General features: G+C 42.8%; 1 protein-coding gene across 1 annotated transcript; it reads right to left on the bottom strand.

Moving 5' to 3' along the window:
- Positions 1–207: 207 nt before the first annotated feature.
- CASP7 (caspase 7) lies at positions 208–26,398 on the bottom strand. The gene is made up of 7 exons (XM_081912126.1): positions 26,010–26,398; positions 24,400–24,502; positions 6,751–6,896; positions 5,890–6,018; positions 4,924–5,099; positions 4,061–4,199; positions 208–2,353 (listed from the first exon to the last, which is right to left on the bottom strand). The coding sequence occupies exons 2-7, from the start codon at positions 24,480–24,482 to the stop codon at positions 2,130–2,132; spliced, it is 897 nt and encodes a 298-aa protein (XP_081768252.1). The 5' UTR covers positions 24,483–24,502; positions 26,010–26,398; the 3' UTR covers positions 208–2,129.
- Between the last annotated feature and the right edge of the window lie 238 nt (positions 26,399–26,636).

The following is a 26,636-nucleotide window of genomic DNA, read 5'->3' as shown; positions in this document are numbered from 1 at the left end:
GCAGGTTAGAAAATTATCTTTATTTTTCCCTAGCTAATGTTATTAATTAGCTAATGTTTCTGAAGTGAAAAAAGATGATCCCATGCTGTTTTAAAATAACCATTAAAATATTTATAGATTGGCATTTGATTATTCGCATCAAATATATATTGATCTCTTAATTGAGATTTTCCATGACGATTCCCTGAAGAACAAAGGAGTTATGCATTTCCATCATATGTAAACAGTTTATTAACTTCAACATGTAAACAGCTGATTAGCTTCGGTGTCTTGAACTACTAGTTTAGTTTTTACTATTATTTCATTGTCTGAATATAACTGGACAGACATGTTATGTCAAAAGAATTTATTAATTCTTTAAGTGCAAAAAATGTTATGATTAACTGAGATTATTTCACAACCATTTGCAAGGCAAAACTCTCATTGATGCTCCAATTTAGTTTACTCTCTTGCTCAAGAAACATACAGGTCTTTGCCAGGATAAATTCATAGGACCGCATATTTCCCACTTCATGGTGAGGCCTAGTCCTGCAGTTGTCACTACATGAGATCCTACTGCTATATTTTTTGCATCATGCCAGAAAAGCAATTTGTCTCACTGTAGAATCCATAGCGCACTGGATTTCTTAAGTCATTGGCATTCTGTGGAGATCTCCTCTTGCAGTGATGAAAATATTTCCTACCTGATGTTGTGTAAGATGTGGTCTATCCCCAGTTAAAATTCAGCACTCTTTTCCTATCTTGCTTTAAAGCTTGAAAACTACATAAACATTGCCTTTGTACTGGTGACTTGACTGACACAAAATCAAGTTTCCATGAGTAGCTAGGATTCATAGCTCAAGCTTACTTCAAATAGCCACAGCACCGAACACGCCAAGAAAGAGCGCCTTTATGGTAATGAAATGAAAGTTGGCCAATACATCCATAGCGTTGGGTATACTGTGGACTTGTTATAATAACAAGAAATTCAACAATTGTACAACACTGTTTGTAAATCTAGAAATAAGGAAACAAATCTAGAAACAAGAAATTGGCACTATAAAGTGACATACAGAAAAATGTGAATTTATGGTGTAATATCAAGAATGATGGGTGGTGGTGGTGGTTTGCCTTCAAGTGAATATGTAGGCACCGAATCTGCAATATCTAATCAAGCAGAAAGGGCAACACAATCAGGCTTAAGGCATTTAAAGTAAAGAACTGTGTAGCTTCTCAGCAGCAGTTAGTCATTACAAGGAAGTAGAAACTCTTAATTTAAATTAGTTTGCTATAGTTTTACTTATTGCTTTGTGGAATAATTGCGCTTTGATCTAATTGACAACGTACAGGCATCACTGTTATTTCTGTTTGAAAGCTATATACTACACAGCACATATTTGCTATCAAATTGTTATTGCGCTGAAAATGTCATAAGCTGCACTTAACTGTTCAGTGTTCTCATGATAAAACTGGAGTGGTATTTCCATATTGGATAAAAAGAAGCGTTTCAAGTATTTCTTAGGTTTTATAAGGATAGTTTTCCAATGTAGGGAGAAGTAAGGAAAATAGAAACAGACTTAAAGTAAATGGCTTATTTCAAACCCACACTGAGACCAAGCAAGACCTATGAATGGATATGTCCTCTGATATGTAAAATACCAATGATATCAAGTCCACCATTTAATCACAGAAAACTCCAGTATACCTTGGTCATATTCCTATGTGATTCCTTCCTTTTATATTTGAGAAATTAAGAAAAATGTTTCAGTGCCATAGCACAATGCCAACACATTTTAAGTAGTTAATATTGGGGAATTATAAGGAATTTCCATGAGAAAAAACCCACACACGACTCCAGATGTGGTCAAACAAGAGAGGTATTAGAGGCATTTTTTTTCAATGTGGCCAGAAACAACAAGAGACTAGAATTATCTACCAAAATACACATAAACAGTCAAGGTGGCATGTTGAAAAGGATTTTAACTATCAACTGAGGTAATAGTCATATTGCATATTTCAAAGATTATCTTGACGAAGCTCTGGATCCAGTGTGGTTTGATTTGAAATGTTTTAATTAAAAAATCCCCATTGTATATTTCAATCTTTCTTTGGAAGATGGGCAGATGATATATGCCCAAACAAATGAGATTTCAGAAGTAAACTTCTTTGGTTAGCATGGAGACCACACAAGGAATCTGTTTCTTCCCATTGAAGCGTGGGTCATCACACTGCGATTCATAGTTTCTTGCTACTTTGTAGTTAACCATGGTGAGCATCTGCAGGATCTCCAGCTCTTTGGCATACTTAGTCAGAACTTCACAAAGAGATTGCACAAACCAGGAGCCGTTCCCTGGATTCCGCCAAGAATAATAACCTGTAAGTAAGAGCAAAGGGGAAAAAGCCTCCTTACCATAATGAAGGGTGAAAGAGATATTTACTGCACATTACAAATAGGGTCATAATCCAAGCCATATACGTACAAGTGAAGGAGGGAACCAATTTGGGTCTATAGGTTTTTGTCACAATCATTTGCATTGCTGGAGAGGCAAGCAAAGCATTTTGCTTTTCAAGAGTGTGAGTGCTTGCTGTGGAAACCTATGCATATGCAACGTTCTCGAAAAGTACACAGGGCTGGACTGTGTCAACTAAAATGATCCCGGACCATCATGATACATGTAAATAGGGCTATTTTTTTAAAAAAATCCGAGCCTAGGACTTGAGGATCAGAAGGTTGGTGGTTCGAATCCCTGCAATGGGGTGAGCTCCCGTTGCTCAGTCCCTGCTCCTGCCAACCTAGCAGTTCAAAAGCACGTCAAAGTGCAAGTAGATGAATAGGTACCGCTCCGGCGGGAAGATAAACTATGTTTCCGTGCGCTGCTCTGGTTCACCAGAAGCGGCTTAGTCATGCTGGCCACATGACCCGGAAGCTGTACGCCGGCTCCCTCGGCCAATAAAGCGAGATGAGCACCGCAACCCCAGAGTTGGCCACGACTGGACCTAATGGTCAGGGGTCCCTTTACCTTTATTAAAAATATGGAATTGTTAAGACTTTTCCAGCTAGGTGAAATAGAGAAAGATAACTAAAAATAAAAGAGGACATTGATATCGTTAGCACCACAGTTTAGCATGTACAACAAATGTGTGGGATCCCACAGAGGAGATTGCGGCTGCTTTGCTCCTCCTCTGCTCATTCTGCTGCTGTGCTGCCCTAAGCTATGGTTTGGCTTTGTATTTTATCCAAACCTGGGACTGTGCTTTAGCTCTCCCAGACAAACCATGAGCTATAAAACCATAGGATAAACCTTGCTTACAGCACATGGTTTATATGGAGAGAGCTAAACCATGAGCCTGGGTTTGGATGCCATGCTGAGTCAATCCATGGCTTAGCAGCAGAATGTCAAGAGGAGCCATTCCAGTAGCTCATATATAATCGTTTGCACTAATTATACACAGTGGTGTCACAAGGGGTGGTGGTGGTGTGACCCAGGTGCCATGTCTGGGGGGGGGGGGGTTGACCCCGGGCATGGCGGCGCGAGCAGCCATTGTGCCACTGTAGCTGCATGTGGACGATCCTCCGTTTGTGGCTGCAGCTGCGATCAGAGGATCCCGCCACCATCCATACGGCATTCAAGTGGCACTGGCGGCAAACCGCTACATACAATGCATGCACAGTGTTGCACGCATGCGCTGTACGTAGCGATGCTGCATATGTTCCCTGCATAACGATGCCATGCATGCGTCATACGTAGCGGCACAACGCGTACACAGCCGGCAGTTTGCCCCGCCCCGGGTGTCGGTTAGCCTTCGTTCGCCCCTGATTATACACACAAACTAGAACACTGAAAAGCCTATATACTTTTCAGAAGGAAACAAACTTGATATGTGAAAATATAAAGTGCAGTGCTTCAAACTTTCAAGACTGGTTCATAATTCAATGTAAAGAAAATACATTTCCCCATAAAATAGCATTCCATTTTTATATAAGTTCAGCTGACAAATGCTTAAACTTCCCCCAATATGTGACACTTTGTTTTACTCTCACTCATTTGTATGTCAAGTTTGTCACTTTTTTCATTTATACCTGGCACGGTGGAATATGCATACAAAAAATCTGCTTCTACAGGAATCTTGCATCCTGGATTGGCATCCATTTCCAGATCATTATTTGGAGAACCTGCATCTGTCTGAATCCCTTCATCGAATTCAGAACCTCGACATGCCTGAAACCATGATATAAACAGTGAGCAAAATAATTCAGTGTACACATAAACCACATAGAATTTACAGGAGTTATGGAATTTTATGATAATTTTGTAACTGAAACAGATTCACATTATAACTGAACATATACTTGAACCTTGCAAATGAAATATGGTATGTTAATGACCTATACTAGGATCAGCAGCATCAAACCTATGGAAAACATATTCGTCCTAGGGCTACAGCTTAAATATATAGCTGCAGTTCCTTTGTATGAATACACAGATAGGCCATGCCATTGCTGGTGAGCACACTATTCATTATTTATTAAGTGCCTAATATTGGCCTTAAAATGACATTTTGTGTTTGTATGTACAGTTATCCAAAATACTCAATACATGAGAATTTTTTAAAATCAGTTTTTAATTAATAATTAATTTAACAACAAATAAATTACTCTAGGGCAAATAATGTAACATCTTCTACAAAAGAAGGGAGAGGACAATAAAAGGAAATGAAAGTGGGTTGTAGTGTTTGAGACACAAATTGAGAAAACAGGAAAAAAGACAACAATTGAGAATCATTCTTAAGAAAAGCTGACCAAGTATCTCTCGTATCTACCTCACCTTAGGCATTGCCTGCAACCATTTTAGACCACTGTTTCCGATTCTAGCTTCCTGCTGCTAAACTTTGGAAAACAGCTTCTACCCAGCACATGCTTGCTTGCATCAAATACCTCCTTACCTGAATGAAAAACAATTTAGGTTTTCCAATGAGGCTTGGGCACTTGTCTCCTCTGAAAAGACTTGTCAACTCCTTTATTGCCATAGCTCCATCTGTGCCATAGATAAACCCCTCATCTCCGTGGCTTAACAATATGCAGGCAAAACAAGCAGCATCACTGTGGCTCTCAAGGGCAACTGCAAATCAAACATATTTCCTCTTACATAATGGAAATGCCACTTAACAAAAACTATACATGGCAAGTCTTTTTTCTGCACAATTAAAAGAAGGGCTAACATCAATCCTATTTGTGTTTACTCAGAAATAACTCCCACTGGGTTGGATCTTTGTCATGCTTAATAGAGACCCTTTGAAATCAATGGAACTTAAATTAGTCCCACTGTTTCCAATGGCTCATTTCTAAGCATGACTAAGCCTGAACTGATCACTAGGAAGTGCTTGTACAGTGGTACCTTAGTTGTTGAATGGCTTGGCTCCTGAACAAATCGGCTCCTGGAGATGAGTGTTCTGGTTTGCGAAAGTTCTTTGGAAGCCGAACGTCCGACACAGCTTCCGTGGCTTCTGATTGAGTGCCGGAAGCTCCTGCAGCCAATTGGAAGCTGTGCCTTGGTTTTCAAACTGTTTCGGGAGTCGGACAGATTAAGTTTGACAACCAAGGTCCACTGTATTCAACAAAATTGTTGTGCTAGAGGAAGCCAGTTGAATGATGCCTGCTAGTGCAATGGAACTCCACCCTCCAAATCTTCTCCAGATGATTAGAACCCCCAGAATAGTGAATGTGGGGAGATGGTTCCATTGAGGAAACAGAAACAAATCTCCTTAGTGCTACACTGACAACAACCCAGTTGATTTAGTACTACCCAAATTATGTATTAAGAGGTCAGCTTCTTAAATGACCAAAGGAAGAACACAACTGGTCTTCTTAAGCTAACCAGCAAACTATCTAAACAGGGTGGTCATTGTTACCTTCCTTGAGTTTATTCTCCATAGCTTCACAGGTGAGATCATTATGGATGGAAACATCAAATCCAATGCTTCGAAAACATTTTAGCAGGTCACCAGCATCTTTATCAGTGCCATTTCGTATACCCATGTCTGATAAGAAACACAAGAAGATTGATGCTGACTGTGCAGAGGCATACTTATTATTATAGGTTGTGTGAATGCCCAATGGCAGAGAAAATGATTTTAAAACTTAAAACCTTTGAGCAGTATTCAGAAACAGCTTGTTATATTCACAAAGACCCAAGCAATGGCCAGAGAGGGGGCCCTGTCGAGACTGCTGCAGCAATGTTTTGTGGCATCATAAAGACTAACAATATTTTACGGTGCACATTTTGTGGGCTCAGTCATTTTCTGGGTATGGCCACTCTTCCTTTACAAGAGTTCAAGGCTGATCAGAGCAAAATACAACCCCCCCCCCCCGGACAAAGTAAACACTAAAGAAGCATGCTAAGAAATAATAATAAAAAATACATTATCAACAGCATATCCCTTTAAAACCGCAAAAAGCCCCTCATAAGAGAACACCATAGGCAAGGTGGTTATGTCAGACATTTAAAGCACAAAAGCCTTTCTAACAGAAAGCTTTTAACTTTATGGCTGAAGGCCAAAAAGGAACATGCAAAGCAGGGTCTCAAAATTTGAAACTAGAAATAGAAAAGTCACTCTCCCTTGTTCCCATCAAATGTGGCTGATTGATATGGGGGAACGGTGTCCCTAGATATTAGCATATTGTCTTGAAAAGCACTGCTCTCATGTATAGCTCTCTTGCTCTCTAACAGAAATACCACCCAGAATTATATTAAGATGATGCGAAAAACATACTTGTACTTTCTTTGAAGTTCTTGTTGTTTATAATAACACATTTTCCAATTTTCTTGTAGTCCATACGATACAGGAATTCTGGAGGAACAATTCGGTTTCGGCTAGGGAAAGAGGTCTCTGGCTGAATTTCCTGTCCATTCTTTTTTCTGTGGAAATGTAACTAAATGTTCATAGACAGAACACAAAAGCATTTCAAATTTTCATTGATGCTTACTTGATTATTACGTATTGTGCTTCTCTCGTATGTAAGCTTTATCATTAAGATATTTTGCCAAATTTTCCTTCACCAAATAGTTATGGTAGGGGTATGTTTGTTTTTCCATTTTTGTGCAATACACTGTTTTGTTGTTGTTGTTAGAAGCAGTAATCAGTTGTAAATCAGTATTAATGGCTGCAGGATGAAGAATAACTCAAAAGAAGAGTTATTTTAGGTTTCCTTGGGAGATCACAGTCTGTACTTATTAATATATTATTCAATACTTCTGTCCAGAAACGTTTGTTTTTACAGCTCCAAAAGATGTATCTTAAATTCGCCTTAATTCTATTGCATCTCCAGCCGTGCATGTTTTGGCCAAATATTTGTCTAATTCTGTGTGGAGTTAAATACCACTGGAATATTGCTTTAAAATAGTTCTCTTTTGGATTTATACTTATAAGCATTGTTGAAATCAAGAAAACAAATTTATTGAGAGGTGGGCCTTGATTTTACATTCTTAAATGACAGTATCTTTCCTGATGTCAATTCACAGGGAGTTTCAAACACACTAAAAAATACTTCGTTACAACTGCGGAATGTGTATAATGTGGCACTTGTAATAGGGCTAGTTCTGCAGATCAAAGCAGTTAAATGGGCACAAGTAAACTGCTCCCAGGCTGTGCATTTAAGACACACATTCCAACTTTTAAGTGGTTGCAAGTTCTTGGTCACAGCATGCTATTACCAACCAAAGACCACCTGTACAGCAGGGGTAGCTAACCTTTCTTCGGCCAAGAATAGGAATGACACATGGTCAACCCTCTGGGGGCCAAATGTCAAAGCGGCCTAGGTATGAAAGTGGGGGTGTGGTGAAAACTGCAGTTTTCAAACCTGTCCTTCCAAAGCTTTTTCTGTTATAGTTCAGAACTTAACTGGTTAAATTCCCTGGTGTGTGTCACCTGCTGACGTCAGCTTACAGAAGCTGGGCGGAGACAGAAGCTTTTAGAAGCTCAGGAGGAGGAGTTTTTCCCTGTACTTTCACTTCTTCTCTCTGTATCTGTGAGAGAAAGACGTGCCTTTGGACATGGCTGAAAGAAGCCCCGGACTTTGATGCTGTAATGTTTTAATAAAGAGCTGTAAATAGACACACCTGTCTATGTGTGCTTGTCTGGAAACTAGGCTGCTTTACACGCTGTGCTTCTACTCTGCTACAAGCCGTGACTGAGAAGAGACAGCAGGAGTTATTGCGCAGCTTCGGAGGAAGCGTGCCGGACCGCTGTAAATGATTGATTGGGATCGTAAAGCTGTCTGAGATCGCGGCCCCATCGATCAGGGAAGATCGATATGTCCACAGGTTATGGGGTGTCAGAAAACGCTCGTAAAGCAGTCGGTGTGAGCTCCAGGAACGCTTTGAAGCCAAGCGTGGGTACCGGAGGGCAAGGATGATTAATTGCCTGCTTCCGAGAGGCAGTAAGAGCTTCTGACACAGAGAGCTGGGAGCTGAGACGCAGCTGAAAAATCGCTTCTCCAAAGACAGGTGCTGGAGGCTACTGCTACGTGAGTAAGCTGGGGCACTGGGGGGAGAAGATGGCGCAGTTCCAGAAGCATGGTTTTGAGCTTAAGCTACCATGTGAAAAGCTGACGCGCGAAGGCTGGTGGACGTGGAGTCTCCACGTAGAACTGTTATTGGTCGGAGAAAGCCTTTGGGAAGCAGTCCAGCCACTACAGAAAGCGGCTGGAGCAGCAACAGAGCTGAGCGAAGCTGAGAAGTGTGTGCTAGTATTTCTGGCAGAGAATGTAAGTGATGCGCTGAAGCCTATTGTCCTAGATGCTGAGAGGCCTGAGGTTGCATGGCTAGCACTCCGTGAGGCTTGTGAAGCAGGAGTGGAACGCCATGGCCTAGACGCGGCTGCGTCAGAAGGGGAGAGGCAAGATGGCGCTGGGCACATTCTTGAGAGTCAACACACAGCTGAGGGAAGCTGTGGGCCCCCAGAGGGGGCAGAAGGGACTATTGCTGGCAGCTGTACTAGTGCTGCACCGTGCTTGTGTGAGGCGTCAGCGAAAGGCCAGAGCCCTGAAGGAGGCCCAGGAGAGGCTGAAGGATGCCCAGAAAGCCCAATGGGGGCTGGGACAGTGTTGGGGAGCTGTTGCAATGCTTCTACACGTCTGTGTGATGGACTGAGTCCTGGAGAGGCTGGACTGGCAGGCCCTGTTCCCGATGTCTTGGCCTCTAGGAGCGCTAGTGAGCAGATCGGGGGGGCGAAGAGTTCCAAAGGCGAGTTTAAACAACTTTCGCTTTGTGCTGAAGCAGAGAGGAGCTTCAGGGGGGGCCAGGCTGGTGGAAGGCACCGTTCCAGAAGGAGGAAGGCCAGGCCAGCTGGGAGGAGCCCCGGGCAGTGTTTTTCCACTGGAGTTCAACGTCGGCGTGGCAGTTGCCCCCACCGGAGCAGAGAGCCGATGCAGGATGTTTTCAAGGACTTTTCCCATGGGAATCAGGCGGGTTTCCATGGCAACAGGCCTGGGAAGACAGGCAGGCGTGGAGCTGAGCCAGGTGGTCGTGGTAAACAACAGGGAGAAGAGTCTTATCAAGTTTCTGCGAATATGGCAGTGTTTGAAGACGGCCGAGTGGAAAATTTCGAGCTCAGCCTTGTAATAGACTCTGCAGCTAACCGCAACATGGTTCCAGAGACCCCTGCAGTCGAGAGGTGGAATTGCACGGCAGTTCCGAAGGGACAAACTATTAAGTTCGCGAATGGACAGAAAACTAGAGTTCTCAAATGTACTAATGCCTTTCTTTCTGTTTTACAGGAGACGGTGGATTTTTGTATTGTTCCAGAGATTCATCACTGTTTGTTATCTGTGCCTTATTTGTTAAGTAAGGGGTTCAAAGTTTGTTTTGAAAATGATGTCTGCACAATCTCCAAAGGGGGGAGGTTACTGGCCAAAGTGCGGAAGGGACAGAATGATCTTTTCATTCTTAAAACGTCTCTTGGGGGTGAGGGGAAGGTTGAGAAAGCACAAGCGTTGCGTGCTACAGTTCCCAACCAGCGTACTACAGTTCCCGCTCATAATGTTACATGTGCATGCGTATGGCATCAGAGAACAATTCATGGGTCGGTAGAGGATTTGCAGGCGTTACCTGAGGTTGTCACAGGTTGCAGAATTAAAAATTGTCAAAGTGCCATTAATTGTGACACTTGCAAGCAAGCAAAGGTGAGAGGGTGCAGTTACCCAAAGGTGGAACGTGTGGCCACTAAACCTTTTGAGCTGGTACACATAGATTTGTCCAGTCCTGTCAAGGAACCAAGTCTAGGGGGGGCCAGGTTTCTGCTAACTTTTCTGGATGATTTCTCGCAGAGTTCCTGGGCTCACGGTCTCAAATCCAGGGAGGATGCAGCACAGCTGATCAAGAGCTGGATTGAGGGGGTGGAACAGAGGTTCTCCACCAGGGTTCAAGCGATCATCAGTGACAGAAATGCTGAGTACACTGGTTCTGCGTTGCAGAAGTTCTTGCAGAAGAGAGGGATACGTCACACAGTTAATTCACCCCAGCGAGGGGGGGTGGCAGAGCTGAGGAGTGGAGCTCTGGTTAAGGCTGCACAGGTGATGCTGAAAGAAGCCAGGTTACCTCCTGAGTTTTGGCTGGAGGCTACTAGGGCTGTGTCATTCACCTGGAATCGTGTCTACAACTCACTGGTAGGTGACACACCGTTCTCTTTGTTAAATGGCCGCAAACCCCAGGTTCACTTTCTGCGGACTTTTGGAACTCCTGCGCTTGTCCCTTTGCCTAAGGCTTTGCAAGGGCCAGATGGAGCCAAAGTCCAGAAAATGATCTTCTGTGGGTATGAGCCAGATGCCCGTGCATGGCGGTTTGCCTACCCGTCAGGTGATCAGAGTAAGGTGCTGATCAGTAAACACACTGAGTTCTTAGAGGAGGATGTAAAGTCAAAGACTCCTGTCAGGCGTGATGTTCTCTCAGATTGTCTCTCTGACCCAGAAGACAGTTCTGATGAGGCGGAAGAAGAGGCTGAGGCTGCTGATGACGACCAGGTCACTGACCGGGGTCAGGAGCAAGATAGGGCATCTTCACAAGCTGTTAAGAGACAGCCCAAGAGTCAGCCTAGTTCTCCTGTGAGTGTGATGGAGAGGATTCGAAGACGCTTTAAGTCAGAAGGAGAGTCCCATGATGCAGAGGACACACCTGCTGATCAAAGTGAGTCAGAGGAAACACCTGAGTTTGTGCCTAGGAGGTCCAGTCGCACAACTAAGGGTATCCCACCAGAGAGGTATCAGGCCACAGGTGCGTGGGTAAGTTTCGCACAGTGCGATTCTGAGAGTTGTGAGGTGGTTCCACAAATGCCAAACAGGTTTGCCAAGGGAGAGCGCAAGGCATTGGGGGAGGAATTGATCTCACAAGGTGTTACTGAAGATGTTGCACAGGTATCACGCAGGGACACAAGGGGGGGTGTTATAGTTCAGAACTTAACTGGTTAAATTCCCTGGTGTGTGTCACCTGCTGACGTCAGCTTACAGAAGCTGGGCGGAGACAGAAGCTTTTAGAAGCTCAGGAGGAGGAGTTTTTCCCTGTACTTTCACTTCTTCTCTCTGTATCTGTGAGAGAAAGACGTGCCTTTGGACATGGCTGAAAGAAGCCCCGGACTTTGATGCTGTAATGTTTTAATAAAGAGCTGTAAATAGACACACCTGTCTATGTGTGCTTGTCTGGAAACTAGGCTGCTTTACACGCTGTGCTTCTACTCTGCTACAAGCCGTGACTGAGAAGAGACAGCAGGAGTTATTGCGCAGCTTCGGAGGAAGCGTGCCGGACCGCTGTAAATGATTGATTGGGATCGTAAAGCTGTCTGAGATCGCGGCCCCATCGATCAGGGAAGATCGATATGTCCAACAGCTGGTCTACACCATTTTAAATCTGTTGTTGTTGTACAAGTGTAGGGAAAGTCTTTGGGGAGACATCTAAAACATTTTGGCATCATAGAAGCAAACCCACAGGAGTGAGCAATAATACATATTTTTAATGGCTAGTTTTTGGGAGTGTGTGTGTGCACAAGTTAACCACCCTGCTGTGGACCTACTAATACCACACAAGAAAAAGCATGATTAGTTATAAGACAGAAAAAGTGCTTCTATTAAGCTAGTCCCAAAGAACATTGGTACAAGAGTGAAGCCACAGCAACATTTCCTTACCAATACTGTGGCCTAGGTAGCAAATAGAATGGGATAATGTCTTTCCCTTGTGTGTATAGAATTCCTACTCATTGCTGGCCTCAGCTAATATTTTATAAAAAATACCCCCCCCAAAATCCTTAAGGCAGTTCCCCTATTTTTTTGTGTGCTACCTAGTGCAAGCCTCTTTTACATCTCATTGCCTCACGCAATTGGCTATTTGTGCCAATAAAGTACAAAGCCTTCTACAGAACCTGAACTATGATTATTTTTTGTTGTTGCTGCTGCTGCTTGAAATCTATTAACTTTTCGGGGGGGGGAGGGTTAGATGATAAAACCCACAAACAACCTACACACCAAGTTTATGTGTGTGGAGGAAAATGACTGTAATGAAACTGTGGTGTTATATCCTTCCTGTCATAAAGAACTCTAAGAAAAGGAAGTACTTGCCTTTATTTTTTTAAAAGGAAACACATCAAGAAACAGTGGCCTGATTCACACACCAAACTATGTTTTAAAATTACAAGAATGAGCCATAGCAAGCCTTTGGCTTGCATCTGCCACTTCTCCTTTGGAGTGGCTGGGCGGAAGAGATGAAAAGCTTCTACTCCTATTTCAGACTGACCATGTAGCATTATCCAAGCCCTGAACTACAGTGCATCTTAACTAGGGCTTGCTGAAACAAGTCAGGTTATTGAACTATGGTAAGCAGTTTGCTTGTTTCAACTAACCACTGTTAAGCATAACCACCTTTTCTCAGATTTGGATGACAGGGAAATAAAAAATGGAAGCATTTCTAAAGTCCTTCTCAAGGCAAAAGTGCAATTGTTTTTCATTCCTCTGGGCACTCAAGAGCTCAAATCGTCAGGTGGAAAACAGCTTTGAACCTGATGAGGTGATCAGTTGATCCTATTTGTTGAACCAATCATTCTTAGGAGAGTTGGAAGCGCAGAGCCTTCTGAAGCATAAGGCCAGACCAAGGCATTTTGCTGACTGAGGCAACACGGTTAACAGCATAGTGTCCTCTGCCACACCTGAGGCAGTAGGCCAATTGGGGGAGGATGGCAACAAAGGGGAATGGCTGAGGGGCTCAAGAGAAACAGCTGGGGACTGCTGATCTCCAGCATCTGAGACACTCTGCCCAATTGTAGGGTTGTCCCTAATGAACCAGCACAATGGGTTGTAGATGCTAACCTTCTCTTGTGAAAAGGATTCTGCCACAATTGTCATGCTTTCGGTTTGTGTACAGAAAGCCTTTTTCTCTAGCATAGTTCTTTCCAACTTTCTATGTTTAAGAAAACCATTCCCTATCAAATTTGTCTCCCTATAATGCCTATTTATGTTGCAAAGGATTGTAGGGCAGAGCTCTAGGGCTGAGCCGGAACTATAAAGAACCGGGTCTGCTATCCTAGACCAGCAAGTTAAGAAACTATGAGTACTTATGAAGAGTTAAGTGTGCAGCGAAGAATAACGGTGTGGGATATTGGGCTCCTGTAGATTACAGGTGGAATTAAGCCTCTGGATTTTTAAGACCTGGAATAAATACAAGAAAACTGGCCTCTGCCTTTGCTAGATAATTTCAGTGCACCTTTGAGGTCTCTTCTCTCCTTGTCTTTCACATCTGTGGCCTGGGCTTGAGATTCCACATGGCACACCAAGCACAGCCAGTAGAGCCTTGTCATTAACCCAGGAAAACAGAGTCTGCTTTAGAACAGGTTTGTTAGGGATAGGAAAGCTGTTTTTCCATGCTTGTAGGCTATGGCTGATCTCAAAGTGGAGCCCCTGATTAAGCTGGCCGAGGAACCTGAGGTCTCAGGAAAACAATTGGTAATCTACCATTCTGCCTATTCACACATTCACTCATGTGGTGAAGCAGGGAGGGTCTGCCCTGTTGGCCTCATCCCTGACCCTGTGCCCCCACACCAGCCTTGCCTCTGGCACCTGCATTTTGAGTGTGGGTGTTTGAAATGGAGTTATCTGCATGTGAGCAACTGTTCACAACTCAGGGTGCCATGTGACCAGGGCAACCTGATTTTACACATGTGTGGATCACATGGAACCCCTCTGCATAGACAGCTGAAAAGAGGTTCCTTTTCAGATGCCCATTCAAAGGAAAGTGTAAGTCCAGGGAAACTGTGTGGCCAGCTCCTCAACACATTAAACTTGTTGCATGCAAGTAAGGTGTATAGGCCTAAAGTATACTTATTTTGTTTCCCACTCTGCCTTTATACTATCATAATGAACTCTAGGGCTGCAGTTGTTATTTGGCCAATCTTCCTCCTATTTGTATTCTTGATCTGGGGAAGCTATTATGATAATGTTGGAGAGCCCCTATGTGATTCAGGTTTAGACCCACATCACTGTAATCTAGATGGACAACTGTGAGAAACAGTTGGTACTTGTCCAAGGAGTGGCAGAACAAGAAGGAAGCAAATTTGTAGTGGGGAACAAACCAGGTTTTGGAATTTCCCTTATTTGCATGCCACAGCAAATCATGATAAATTAGTTTGTTCGAGAATAATAAAAGCAGGTCACTGGTTTATATTACTCTTTGATTTGTGCCCAGCACAGGTTCTTCAGGCAGAGACAGCAATGCAATACATTTTTAGTGAAAAATAAATCTATTCTCAAACTTAAGTTTCTGCTTACAGAAATGTAAAAATTTACAACAAAACTCAACTTGTATCATTGATTACTATGAACAGTTTGTTCTTAAACTTGACCAAAGCAACATCGTGTAACAACACATTCCCATAAACCAATCACATGACATTTTCTTTGACACAACGCGCAATTAGTTATGTGCAGGACTGTAAACTTCTTATTTTGTTTCAAGGCAAGATAAGTTTATGTTTTTATTTCCCCCCAGTGCTATGCAAGAGAAGTTTACTGCTTTATTCCCCCCCCCCCCCCCGTGCTATGCTTTAAATAAAAAACATCTGTGCATGAGTTACAGTTAATCAAAATGAACACTTACAGGGTTAACATTTTTAATCAAGAGATTGAAAAAAAGCCTTTTCTGTTAATCATTTACTAGATATTGTTTTGGGTTGTCGGGATAGGACGTTGTGCATAACTGTAACAGTATGAATTTACATTTATGTGAAATTTGAGGCCTTCAAATTCTTATGTCAGACTGCTCAATTACTGGAAGCTTTGATGCATATAGTCAGATTTCTGTTAAGAAGGAAGTGTAAACACAAAGATTGAAATAGTATACCTATGGCCACACCTGCACCCACCAGCAAGCAACTCAGGCTGTAATCCTATGTACACTTATTTTTGAGTCACATTGCAACATTGGGGCCTGCTTCCAAATAAATATGCATAGGATTACCCAGAGAATTTGACTAGTTAGGAGGGGCACCTAACCATTCTCGTGAAGTGGTCTGTCTTATGAGCGACGGTAACAACCAATAGTTTTTAGGACCCACCCACAGGGTATGAGCTGGAGGTCGTCCTACCATGTTAGACCTTATGGGAGACCTACTGTGCTTTTCAAAGCTCTCCTGCACAGTAAACACCCTCCCTCCAAAAACCACACACCAAAAGTCTAGCACACATACATTCCAGTATCTTACTGCTGAAGCGATTTAGCTTTCTATAGAGCAAGAAATGGTTGGCAAGCAGTGAGATGTTTAAATAGGCTCCTTTGATGTAAAACCCCAGCCTTCAGCTTACACCAGCAGCTGAACAATACTGACTGATTATGAAGTGGCGAACAACTTGGTAAATGTTCCAGAACTGTCATTTTCATTAATCAATTGTGGTAGGTCATTGTGCTATGAAAAATGGTGCACTTTTAACTGCTGTTCCCTCATTCATGTTTTTGTGTTTCAATCTTTACATAACATTTATTTCCTGGCTGCATCTAACAAGTAACCTAATACGCTGTATGTTTTTCTGTATGTAAACAAAACAAAACAAAACTGAAATGCAAGCAGATTAATAGTTGTTAAAGAAATACCAATGATGAAAAAATATGACGTAGAAAAAATATTCAGCTATAAAAGACCCTAATGGCTGCTACCTAGTTTTCAGTGTGAGAACTCTGAAAAAGGCTGGAATGCAGTTGTTGCATGGGGAGGGGGGAGGGGGGGGAGATCATCAGATGGCTGCAGATTCAGTTGCTGCAGAAAGAAAAACTTCCCTAGGAATAAGCCAGAGTGAACTCGAGTGAGGCTTTGTTCTGAGTAAGCATATATAATATTGCACTGACAATTTCAGGTAAAGTACAATAAAACAATAAGCAGAACATTATAATTCTCAAATGCCTGCGGAGAGGAGACATGCAGATGCCAAGGTATTTATACACATTAGCTAGAACCCCCATGTAGGTCTGAGACACAGGGTCATGGAAAGTGAATTCACTGGGACCACTGACTACATAAAAAATTATACCTCAAAATGCTCTTTCTTTCGTAAATAATCAAGTTTAGATAACAGCATCATAGTCCCTTTAGACAAAATAGGGCATCTTATTCTATGAATGTTCTGTATTCTTTTATTCCAGTACCAGGTACTATTAATCAAGTCTTGGGTGAAATACCCATTAAGTCCCTTGAGTAGAGTTTAAACACACAGACTGAAATGTGCCTAATTTTTAGAAACTATTTGAAAAGCTGCCCTAATTCCTTAGGCCAGATCTCCTTACCTAACAAATCTGGCAAATGAGGGGGCAAGAAAGGGGGAAAATGAGAGGATGGAGTGAAGTTCTGTTCTACAAATGGCACAACTTTGTTGCAGCCTCTGGCCAGTATGGGTGAGGGGAAAACAACAGAATCTAGCACCACCCTCACCACATGCTTTGGTTATCTTTGTAAATGAGGCAAGACCAAATGTTTTGACCCCTGTACCTAATTTAAAATCACAAATAATAACTGGGATGATCTAACCCAACCTTCCAGCTGAATATATTCCTGCCATCCTCTGATCACTGGCACGCACTAACACACCCATTCATACTTTTACTGTTACCATTCTTTTCTCAAACCAAATTTGCTCCAGCTTAAAATTTCATACCACTCATGTAGCTCCTCTTGTGTTTGTTGTCAGAACTGAAGACTGCTATTACCTGGCACAGCTTTTTAGTCTTTTGCTTGTCTCATGCCATCATGCTATCTCTGCACACGGCCACTAAGGGTAACATGGCACTTGGCCTGGAAGTTGGGCCAACACTGATGTGGGGAGGAGTTGCAGAGTGGATTCCCCCCACCTGACATGGAGCTTCTCACATTACCTGAGCACAAGAAGGAGCTGTGCCACACTGGCTACCATCCCATACATAATGTGAGAAGGTACCAATAGACTACTGTTGCTTTCAATGGAGCAAATACTTCTCCATTTCTATGCCTTACTGACCTGTTTTAATTCACCAAACAAATGTGCACCCAGTCTGCGGATTGCCAATCAGGAACATCAAAATGCTCATTTTCAGAGTTCAGGATGCTAAATTATCTAAAGTCTGTTCTCCCCCTCCTACAGAAAGGGAGACACAAAGAATGTACAGTACCTTGGCTCTTCATCAAGTGGTACACCACTCTGCATCTGAAAAATACGTCCACCTTGCGATGAAGAATAGGTTTAGTGTTCTCTATTAATGCCAGCATCCCACCATGCTTACACTACATTAGTGACTGAAGCAGCCTACGGGTGTGTTCACAGACCCAAAGATTTGTCTGTGTCAGCAATGGGTCACGCTGGACTTTTCTATAGGGCTATTGAAACCTCCATATCTATGGCCTAACATGCAAGCCGAGGTCATGCAGGTCTCTTCCGCTCCTGCTGACAGGCAGAAAGCATGTGCTTGCACCACTGTGTTTCTATCACTGCACTGCTGTAATAATAATGCACAGGATATTTTTTTTAAAAAAATGCTTAAGAGATAGACACATGTGGCTCTGTGTGCAGAAAGCAGATGGTTGCTGTCCTTTGAAACCATCACCTAACTCTGATATACAACCTCACACTGTATCAAAGTAGTGTTCCTGAAAATTCTTAAGCTTCTTTGTAGAAAAACAAGCATTTCAGTCTATTTAATACCCTATATTTACAAGTATAGTGGTACCTCGGGTTACATACACTTCAGGTTACAGGCTCAGCTAAGCCAGAAATAGTGCTTCAGGTTAAGAACTTTGCTTCAGGATGAGAACAGAAATGGTGCAGTGGCAGCGCAGCAGCAGCAGGAGGCCCCATTAGCTAAAGTGGTGCTTCAGGTTAAGAACGGACCTCCGGAATGAATTAAGTACTTAACCCGAGGTACCACTGTACATTAAATTCTACATGACTGATGTTGGGATCCTGCCTAATCAATTTAGACCAAAAGAGTTATATGCACAATGTTTTTCCTCCTGACATCCTTGCAAATAAATTTGTTGCTTAAGGTTCAACAAGACAGATTAAATAGGTTTGCACATTACTTTCTGTACCCTTTGAGAACAAACTGTCAAACTCCATGATATAATTATCCAACATGAATCTGATGCCAACCACCCTATTTCCCTTTCCCTAAAAGAAATGAAATTCCAAGTTGGACAATTACACGTATCTGAACACACGTTTGAAAGAAAACCCAGACCCTGCAGTCTGAGGCTCTTCTTCGCATGTCTGGAGGGCAGCAACACAAGAATGGGCCAGCAGCCTCCTCACACACTGTTCTGAATTCAATAAAGATTTAGAATTTAATCCAACCCCTAAATTGTTGGATCTGGCAAAGGCTGGAAATAACACAGGACAGTTTCCTCATGAGGTAGTCATGTGATAATGGCTGAGTCAGATGGGCCATTGGGAGATTCAGTGCCAGACAGCCTAACGCAGGCATGGTCAAACTTGGCCCTCCAGCTGTTTTGGGACTACAACTCCCATCATCCCTAGCTAACAGGACCAGTGGTCAGGGATGATGGGAATTGTAGTCCCAAAACTGCTGGAGGGCCAAGTTTGGCCATGTCTGGCCTAACGGGTTAAGCCCCACCCTGGGCCCTGGTTTTAGTAAGTAAGACAAAAAAGCCAGTGTTAGTTTTTTAGGATTGCAGTTGGCAGTGATACGCTAGCGAAAAAAACTGGGACGACCCTAAAAGGAGAAAGAGAACATGGTTGATTTCTGTTTTGGATCCTGTGGGAGGAGTGAGAGACCCTCTTGGATTGTAATGCTGGGAACCTCTCCATCATAGGCTCAGGTTGTAGATATGTGTAAATAAACCATATACCATAAAGATACCACAGTCTCCACTGTGCTTTATTTCCAATAGGAGGCATGAACCCTGGTTAAGCACCTGGGCCCCTGGGGTCTCATACTGCTTGTAAATTGGGTTGGCGTAACAATGTATTTAGTCACCAGCCAAAAACATCCCTCTTCTGACAGGCCTTTGGCTAATTAAACCAGCTGTGGGTGCATGAAATTATTGTTTTGGTTTGTTACGATGGTATGTATTTTTGTGTTTTTATATTGTAAACCATCCTGTAATCCTTGGAATGAAAGGCAGTATACAAATTTAATAAATAAAGTCACTTTAATGGTAATTCTGGATGGTCCACTCCTGCCTTTGTCAATCTGGTGTCAATCCAGGTGTTCTGGAGTGCAATTCCCACTGCTCTGCTGGCTGGGGCTGATGGGAATTGTAGTCCCAAAAATCTGGAGAGCATCTGCTTGATAAAGACTGGACTACTAGTCAATTGGCCTCTGGAGCGGGGGTCCATAAACGTATATAATCATAGCTAAAATAAGGATTGAATTTATTTATATAATTATATACTGCAATTTCAATACAAATGTATGTATGTTCACAGCAGCTAACAGAATAGTTAAAAACAAAAAGTAAAGTACAACTGAGTAATAATAATAGACAATAATGAATGCAAACAGATACAGAAAATTAAAGGAACAAAATAAAACAGCCACGACCACTCAAATAGGTAGAAAAACCAGTCAAATGTTTACATTAGCGATTCCTAAAAGGTTATGGTGCCTAAGTGATAGTCTGAGCTTCTTAGCATAGTTCAGCTGGGAATTGAGGAGGTACCATAATCTCACAGTGTACCTCTCCACGTCCTTGATAGATTGCAGGGAGTACAGCATGAATTCAGCGACAAGGGGATCAGTAACCTGTGCCTGGCTACATACAAGCTGTGAGTTGTTCCCCTGTGCAACAAAGCAATGTTCTTCTCTTTGGAAATGGTTAATTTCGCAGAAGTCAGCTTTTAAAGGACACAGCAGCACAGAGTGCTGAACATGTCTAGATCAGGAGAGGACAAATGAGTGCAAACTGAATTAATTCCCCCCAATAAGTTTTGCTATGCATGTTTTGCTTCTCTAAGAGATGACAGGAACCTGTCAGCCATCAAAAGTTGGTGGAAATTAACAACCAAGAGAGGGGGTGGTGGAAGACAAGACAGGTAACAGAAATAGGCTGGCACGAAACCCTCCCCTTTCCGTTACATCTCAGAAGTTGTCAACGTAAGTAGTTATTAAGCTATGTGCAAGCACCATTAAAGAAGAATGCAAGGCCTCTGGAACAAGGTCTTCCAGGCCCCTTTTCTTCAGCAAAATACTGAAGTCACGCAGCGGATCAAGCTTTCAAAAAGAGAAACGACCCAAAAAAGTAGAACCTGGATGACGACAGTTTTGGGTAACAATTCAAGAGCAACCCCCAAACTATTAGTGTGGATCAGAATATGGCAAGTTCAGAAATATGCTGAATATTAATCTGTTGTATCAAAATTGCTTAAAAGAAATGCATTCAGGCACTCACCAAACTAGGATTCTTGTGCCTGCCATGCGCACCCACATCAGAAGCATTTCATAAAGTTCAACATGGATGTTATTTGCATGCTCATTTGCCCAGTTAGTGAGAACCAGTGTGGTAAAATGGTTAGTGTCGGATTATGACCTGTGATGTATGAATTAGAGACCCCAGGTGTATATTTTATTTTTATTATTTTAATAATGTTTCATTTAACCTTTTAGAATGTATTAGGCTTGCTTTCTGTGTGAAAGTTGTACAAATGGCAGGATGTTTTAGAACCAGAGTGTAAATCGACTATCCTTGAAGCTCTCTGAGACTCAGGAAGAGGATTTTATGATGCTCTTCCCTCACTGAAGACCAAGTTGCCAGGGTAATGCTGGACATCCAAGACCTAAAATGGTCAAATGGCCTGGGAATATTGGGGCCACTACAAGGTGATGTGGGGGTGAAGATACCTGTACGGAGCCATGCGTGCTTTACTTCTCACAACCTGTAACCTTTCCTGATGTACGTGAATATGTTTTATGACTCTTTGTTTGCTGTGTTTGAACTACTATATGAGCTTTGGTTCTGAAGTGCCTCGGGGCAGACCTTCTCAAGTGGCACACTGAACTGAGCGAGCTCTGTCCTATTGTAAAGCTATAATAAATGCTAGGTCCCTAAATCTGGATGCTGGACTTGGAAACAGTTTCCTGGGTTCTGTGGTTCATTCAAAAGGTGGTTGTTCCTCATCTGGGTAGCGAACAAGGTGGTGTAGAGGTGAATTCTTACCTAGGAGACCAAGTTTCAAACCTACTCAGCCATGCAACTCACTGGATGAATTGGGCCAGTCATTAGCTCTGTCTAACCTACCTCACAGGGTTGTTGTGAGGATAAAAATGGGGAAGGGGAGAGCCATGTGCGCTCCTTAAAGGAAAGGTGGGATATAAATGCAAACAATAAAATAAACGTGCAGGCGCACTTACATACCGAGTTTGTAAGAATTCTGACTCTTTTTTACTCCCCGCCCTAGATGAAAAACATTGGAAAAGGCAACTTGTCACACAGGTATGTGTACATGCCATGTGCATGGTGTAGGAATGGTAGGAAAAAAGTGCATATGTACGATCCCTAATTGGGTGTACATGCTGTGGATCCAACTAACATGGAAGTCAAAGTCCTGATGCCTTTAAGTTAGTTGAAATGTGCTTAGAAATGCTGTTCTTGGAATGTCAATGAATCACCAACACAAATCGCAATACTGGATGTAATCTAAAAGACAATTTCTTATTTGGAGTGTGTATACTTGTAGATTCACCTATCCTTGTGATGAAATATGAGTTGCCTCACTCCCGCTGCAATTAATCTTGTGGCAATGTGGTCGCAGAATGGTTTCACCGTGTACCAATAATTTGGCCCCATACACACCATCAGGTAACAAATGCTCTAGAAGTGGATTGCTTGTGACATGCTAAATGTGCCTCACTGCACATTTTATCAACCCTCATTGAATTATGCTGAGAGCACTATGTTGACTGGCCCACAAAACTGTGTAGCAGAACCATTAGTTTGATTTAATCTAAATGAAAGAAAGATAATGGAATCCAACAGAAGGAAATTAATGTCAAAAGATTCCCCCCTGCTGCCAAATCTTCCTCACCTTCTGTTTTCTCATTGTACTGTCAGTGACATTTACAGTAATGTAATACAATAAGCATTAACTTTTAAGCTGCGACAAGTAAAAACAGATCTCAAAGATCTTATGACATCTAACAAGCAAAAAGTTATATTCATCTGCCATCTAGTGGGAAGAAGATATACAGGTTTGTTTAAAAATCCAATCCAATCTGTAGACGACTTCTCTCAAAATACAGCAATTTTGCCTTAAAACTAAACCAAAGACAGAGAGGCCAGGACCCTCTAGATGTTGGATACAACCACCCATCAGGCCTAGCCTGGTCCAGATGTGAACTGTAGTTCAGCAATATCTGGAGGGCCACACGCTCCCCACTCCTGCACTATAAAAAGAAACGTGAGCTCTGGTGTCCAAATAAAAGTATGTGTGTGTGTGTGTGTGTGTGTGTGAGAGAGAGAGAGAGAGAGAGAGAGAGAGAGAGAGAGAGAAGGGGGAGCAAACTATGATGAGGATTCCCAAATTGTGATCTGAAAGCTTTGCTCAAGTGTCTGCAGTGCTGTCTGTGGTTTCGTACTCGAAGACCAGAGACAGCACATCCATCGCATTAAGTATTCATAAGATTTTAATTGTATATTTATTGCTTCTTTTATTTCTTGTATCGTTTTTCACTTAATTACAATTTGAATTTAATAGAATTCTAATTGTACCACAATAAAATACAATCTGTAAGAAATGAAGGCAGAAATGAAAATACACTTGAACATAAACAGTATCTAGACTAGTGCATCACAATTACTACAATAGGGTCTGCTAAGACCCTGAGCAATGTACAAGCGGTCCATGGGGGGTGGGGAGAAGTTTGGAAGGCACTGGCGTATTAAGTTTTTAAGGCAAGGCCTAGCCTCACAGTTTGGACTGGATACTAAGGCGTGGCAGTCAACTGGTTCCTTTCTTGAGATATTCCCACATGGCAGGAGCCAGAGCCAGGGAAATGCATCATAATCTGTCTCTCTAGCTCTCTAACCCTGTTTTAAACAGTCACCCACTCACCTGCTTCTTACAGATGCAGCATGATCAGAAGTCAACAGAAAGTGAATGAGAACACACTACTGTACTAGGTTCACCTTCTTTTGAAACCTAAAACGTTATTCCTTGTTAACAATCATTATACTTTTCTATCCACTAGAGTTGAGTAATCCACATACTAGCATTTAATTTGACTCCTTGTAGGTAAAAAAAATTATTACCATGATTTCGAGAATCCCTAAAGGCAGACACACAAAATACAGAAACCTGCAGCCACTTGTTAACAGAAATTAAACATACACCAGTTAAAACAGGCTGCACTACAGGTTCCCAATATTTGCTCTTTTAAAAATAGAAGCCAATCACGTCCAGTTGGCCAAATCTTAGCAATCACGACCAGTGGAAGTCAGGTAGTGCGCCCCACCCAATCCGCTTGTGTTGTTTCTCCACCCTTAACAAAGAAGCTTATATTAACTCGTGAATGAATACCGTGAATCATTTAACTGAAGTAAACATCCACTTGGGACTGACAATGGTTATAAATATAAAATATAATTAACAGCTATTCTTGGAATTTAATATTCAGAATTCAATTTAAAAGGAAAAGGAAAAGTTTAAATTATAAGATTCCCCCCCATGCGGAACAGTTGTAAGGTTCATTTCTAGTATGTAGTGCATTTATAGGTCTGTATGCAATGCTCTCTGCCTTTTGTGCTATTGGACGGCTGAGTTTGAAGGCTGCACAGCAGAAGAACCTAACACAACAGCTGCACTGGGAGAAACCTGTTGCACAACCAGTGCTATTTTCCCATTAGAATTCTATCAGTGGATCCAGAATAATGTCAAGATAAATTTCTTTTGGACAAGCTAACCAACATGTGCCTTACTTTGAAAAGAGTGAAGATCGCTGTCTTCTATCTGGCTTTGCATCTGGAACATCACCATGGTCTCTTTCATCATCGCACTGCATCTTTGTTGGCAAAGGATCTGCTGACTATTTAGAGAAAAAAATGACAAGAATGCTATTGAAATACTTTCAACTTTTAAAAATGCATATTTTTTTTTTGCCCATTTCAGAATTACAGAAAAACTGTGTTCTCAGATCCAATTTAAAAATTCTTTCAAAATTCAGGAAATTTTTAGAATTTTAGCTTTTGATGTTCAAATTACAAGAGATGCTTTTCAAAACTAAATATCCATAGACATCTTGAGTACCTACCACCTCCCTTCCTTGTATACTCATCTACACACAGAGGTGTGCTGTTGGCAAGGAAATCCCACATGCATAGATCTGTGTACAAGAGAAACAGACTGTGCTCAGAACCTTTAAGGCTGCACTCCTATTTACATTGCTTTGGAGTCACTGGGTTACATCTGAAACTCCTTTCTGATGTAATGTAACTCCTTTCAGGAATACAGAAAGGCAACTTCTTTATTCATGATGAGAGGGTAGACTGTACAGAAATTTTATACTGTAAGTCCCTCTGAACAAAATGGAATCACTCACTAGGCTCCATAAGGAGATTATTATCTATACTAGGCAAATTTTAGGATGCAAACTGGGCAGGGAGAAACCCCAGTATCTGGCTACATTTCACAGAATAGTGAAAATAATCTGCATCATGCAATCTTGCGGTAACAAGTCTGCATTATGCAATCCTGAGGAAACAACATAGGTCAGGATCACTCATGAATCTGCTTAGTGTTCTTTAACTTATTTTAAATTTATGAAAGTGACGAGTGATATGAGTACAGCAGTAGAATTAAAGTGTGTGATCGAAGGAGCTGCAAAAATAATTAGAATTGAAAAGGGTAGAAAGGAGAGTTTGGTGGCACTATAGCTAATCCTCAGACACTGACAGCCTTTTAAGATTTTTTAAGGCTCTGTGACAGAGCACCTGCTTCACAGGCAGAGTCCCAAATTCAACCCCCAGCATCTCTAGGTAGGACTGGGAGAAACCCGTCTGAAATCCTGGAGTCAGCGCTGGCAATACTGACTCAATTGACAACAGCTTCTTAGGCTCCCTTCCATCAGGTCAGCTCCCCCCAGCCTAGAAATACAGTGACAGGTCAACAGGCCTCTGTAGCAATTGGCAGCTTCCTCAGCAAGCAGAAATCCACCAGGCTGTTGTGGTTGTTTTTACAGGCAGGAATTAGGATTTAGGGGTGCTGCTTTCACCTCCAGAAAACAAGAGAGACAGTCGCGAGTACAGGAAGTGTGTGTGTGGGGGGGGGGGGGGACAGATATTGGAAACTAAGTGGGCGGGCGCAATAGGTTATCAATAAATGCTGCAAAGGGTTGAAATGGGCGAGGCGCAGAACTTCAAAGGAAAAGGAAACGGGACGGAGCCCGGCGCAAGACGCCAGGAATTGGAGGCTCGACGGGGCAGGCAAGGCCAAAGCGAAGCGGGAAGCGTCGGAAAGGGCGCAGCTGCGCGTAAAGAGGCAGGCAAGCGAGGGAGACCGAGCGTCCCCTCCAGCCCACCCCGGGGGAAACTTGCCTGGGCGCGCTTGGTGAGGAAGGGGCAAGCGGGGCGTCCCTCTCCGACTGCGCACTGCTACGTGGAGCCACGAAAGCGAAAGCGAAAGGTCCCGCCTGGGCGGCGCAGGAACCTCGCAGCGCCCCCGCCCGGGCAAAGGTCCCAGAGCGGAGTTTCCGCGTCCCCGGCAGCCCTTTGGAAATGAATAAGGCTGTGCAGGTGTTGATTCATGGGCTATAGTCACTCTGCACTCGTCAGCCTTCTAGGCGCACCCGACACGCCGCCAACCCCGCGGGGCAGAGGACGGGTCCGTTTTATTGGGTGTTGCCCGGGCACATACGCCCCACGCGCAACCACATTTCGAAGGAAGTGAAGCGACGCGCCTTTACCGTCTAAGGAAGGGAGGCGGGCGGCACTTCAGCCAGCAGTCTAAAATTATCCGATTGCACCATAGATTCCACCCAAGCAGGCAGGCCCCGGGGGGAAGGCGAGGGGGAAGTAAAATCCTTGGAAGGGAATTCCCTCTGGTAGGGAAGCTGCGTGGTTGGGGAATGTTGCAGCTGAGCTGGGTTTGAATCCCTGCTCAGGTGGGAAGCTCACCCAGAGGCTATTCTGTGCTACAGACTCAAGCTAATATATATTTG

The sequence above is a fragment of the Podarcis melisellensis genome, assembly GCF_964234715.1.
Source record: "Podarcis melisellensis genome assembly, chromosome: 5".
NCBI classification, from domain to species: domain Eukaryota; kingdom Metazoa; phylum Chordata; class Lepidosauria; order Squamata; family Lacertidae; genus Podarcis; species Podarcis melisellensis.
The sequence above is the reverse complement of the archived record's forward strand: the minus strand, read 5'-3'. Positions and strand labels throughout refer to the sequence as shown.

Excerpts from the sequence above, each read along its gene's own strand:
- CASP7 (XM_081912126.1), bottom strand. The coding sequence starts at position 24,482 with ATGCAGTGCGATGATGAAAGAGACCATGGTGATGTTCCAGATGCAAAG. Across the intron at positions 6,019-6,750 it reads GAACTTCAAAGAAAGTACAA|ACATGGGTATACGAAATGGC; the intron begins GTATGTTTTTCG and ends GTTTCTTATCAG. Across the intron at positions 5,100-5,889 it reads GGAGAATAAACTCAAGGAAG|TTGCCCTTGAGAGCCACAGT; the intron begins GTAACAATGACC and ends TTTGATTTGCAG.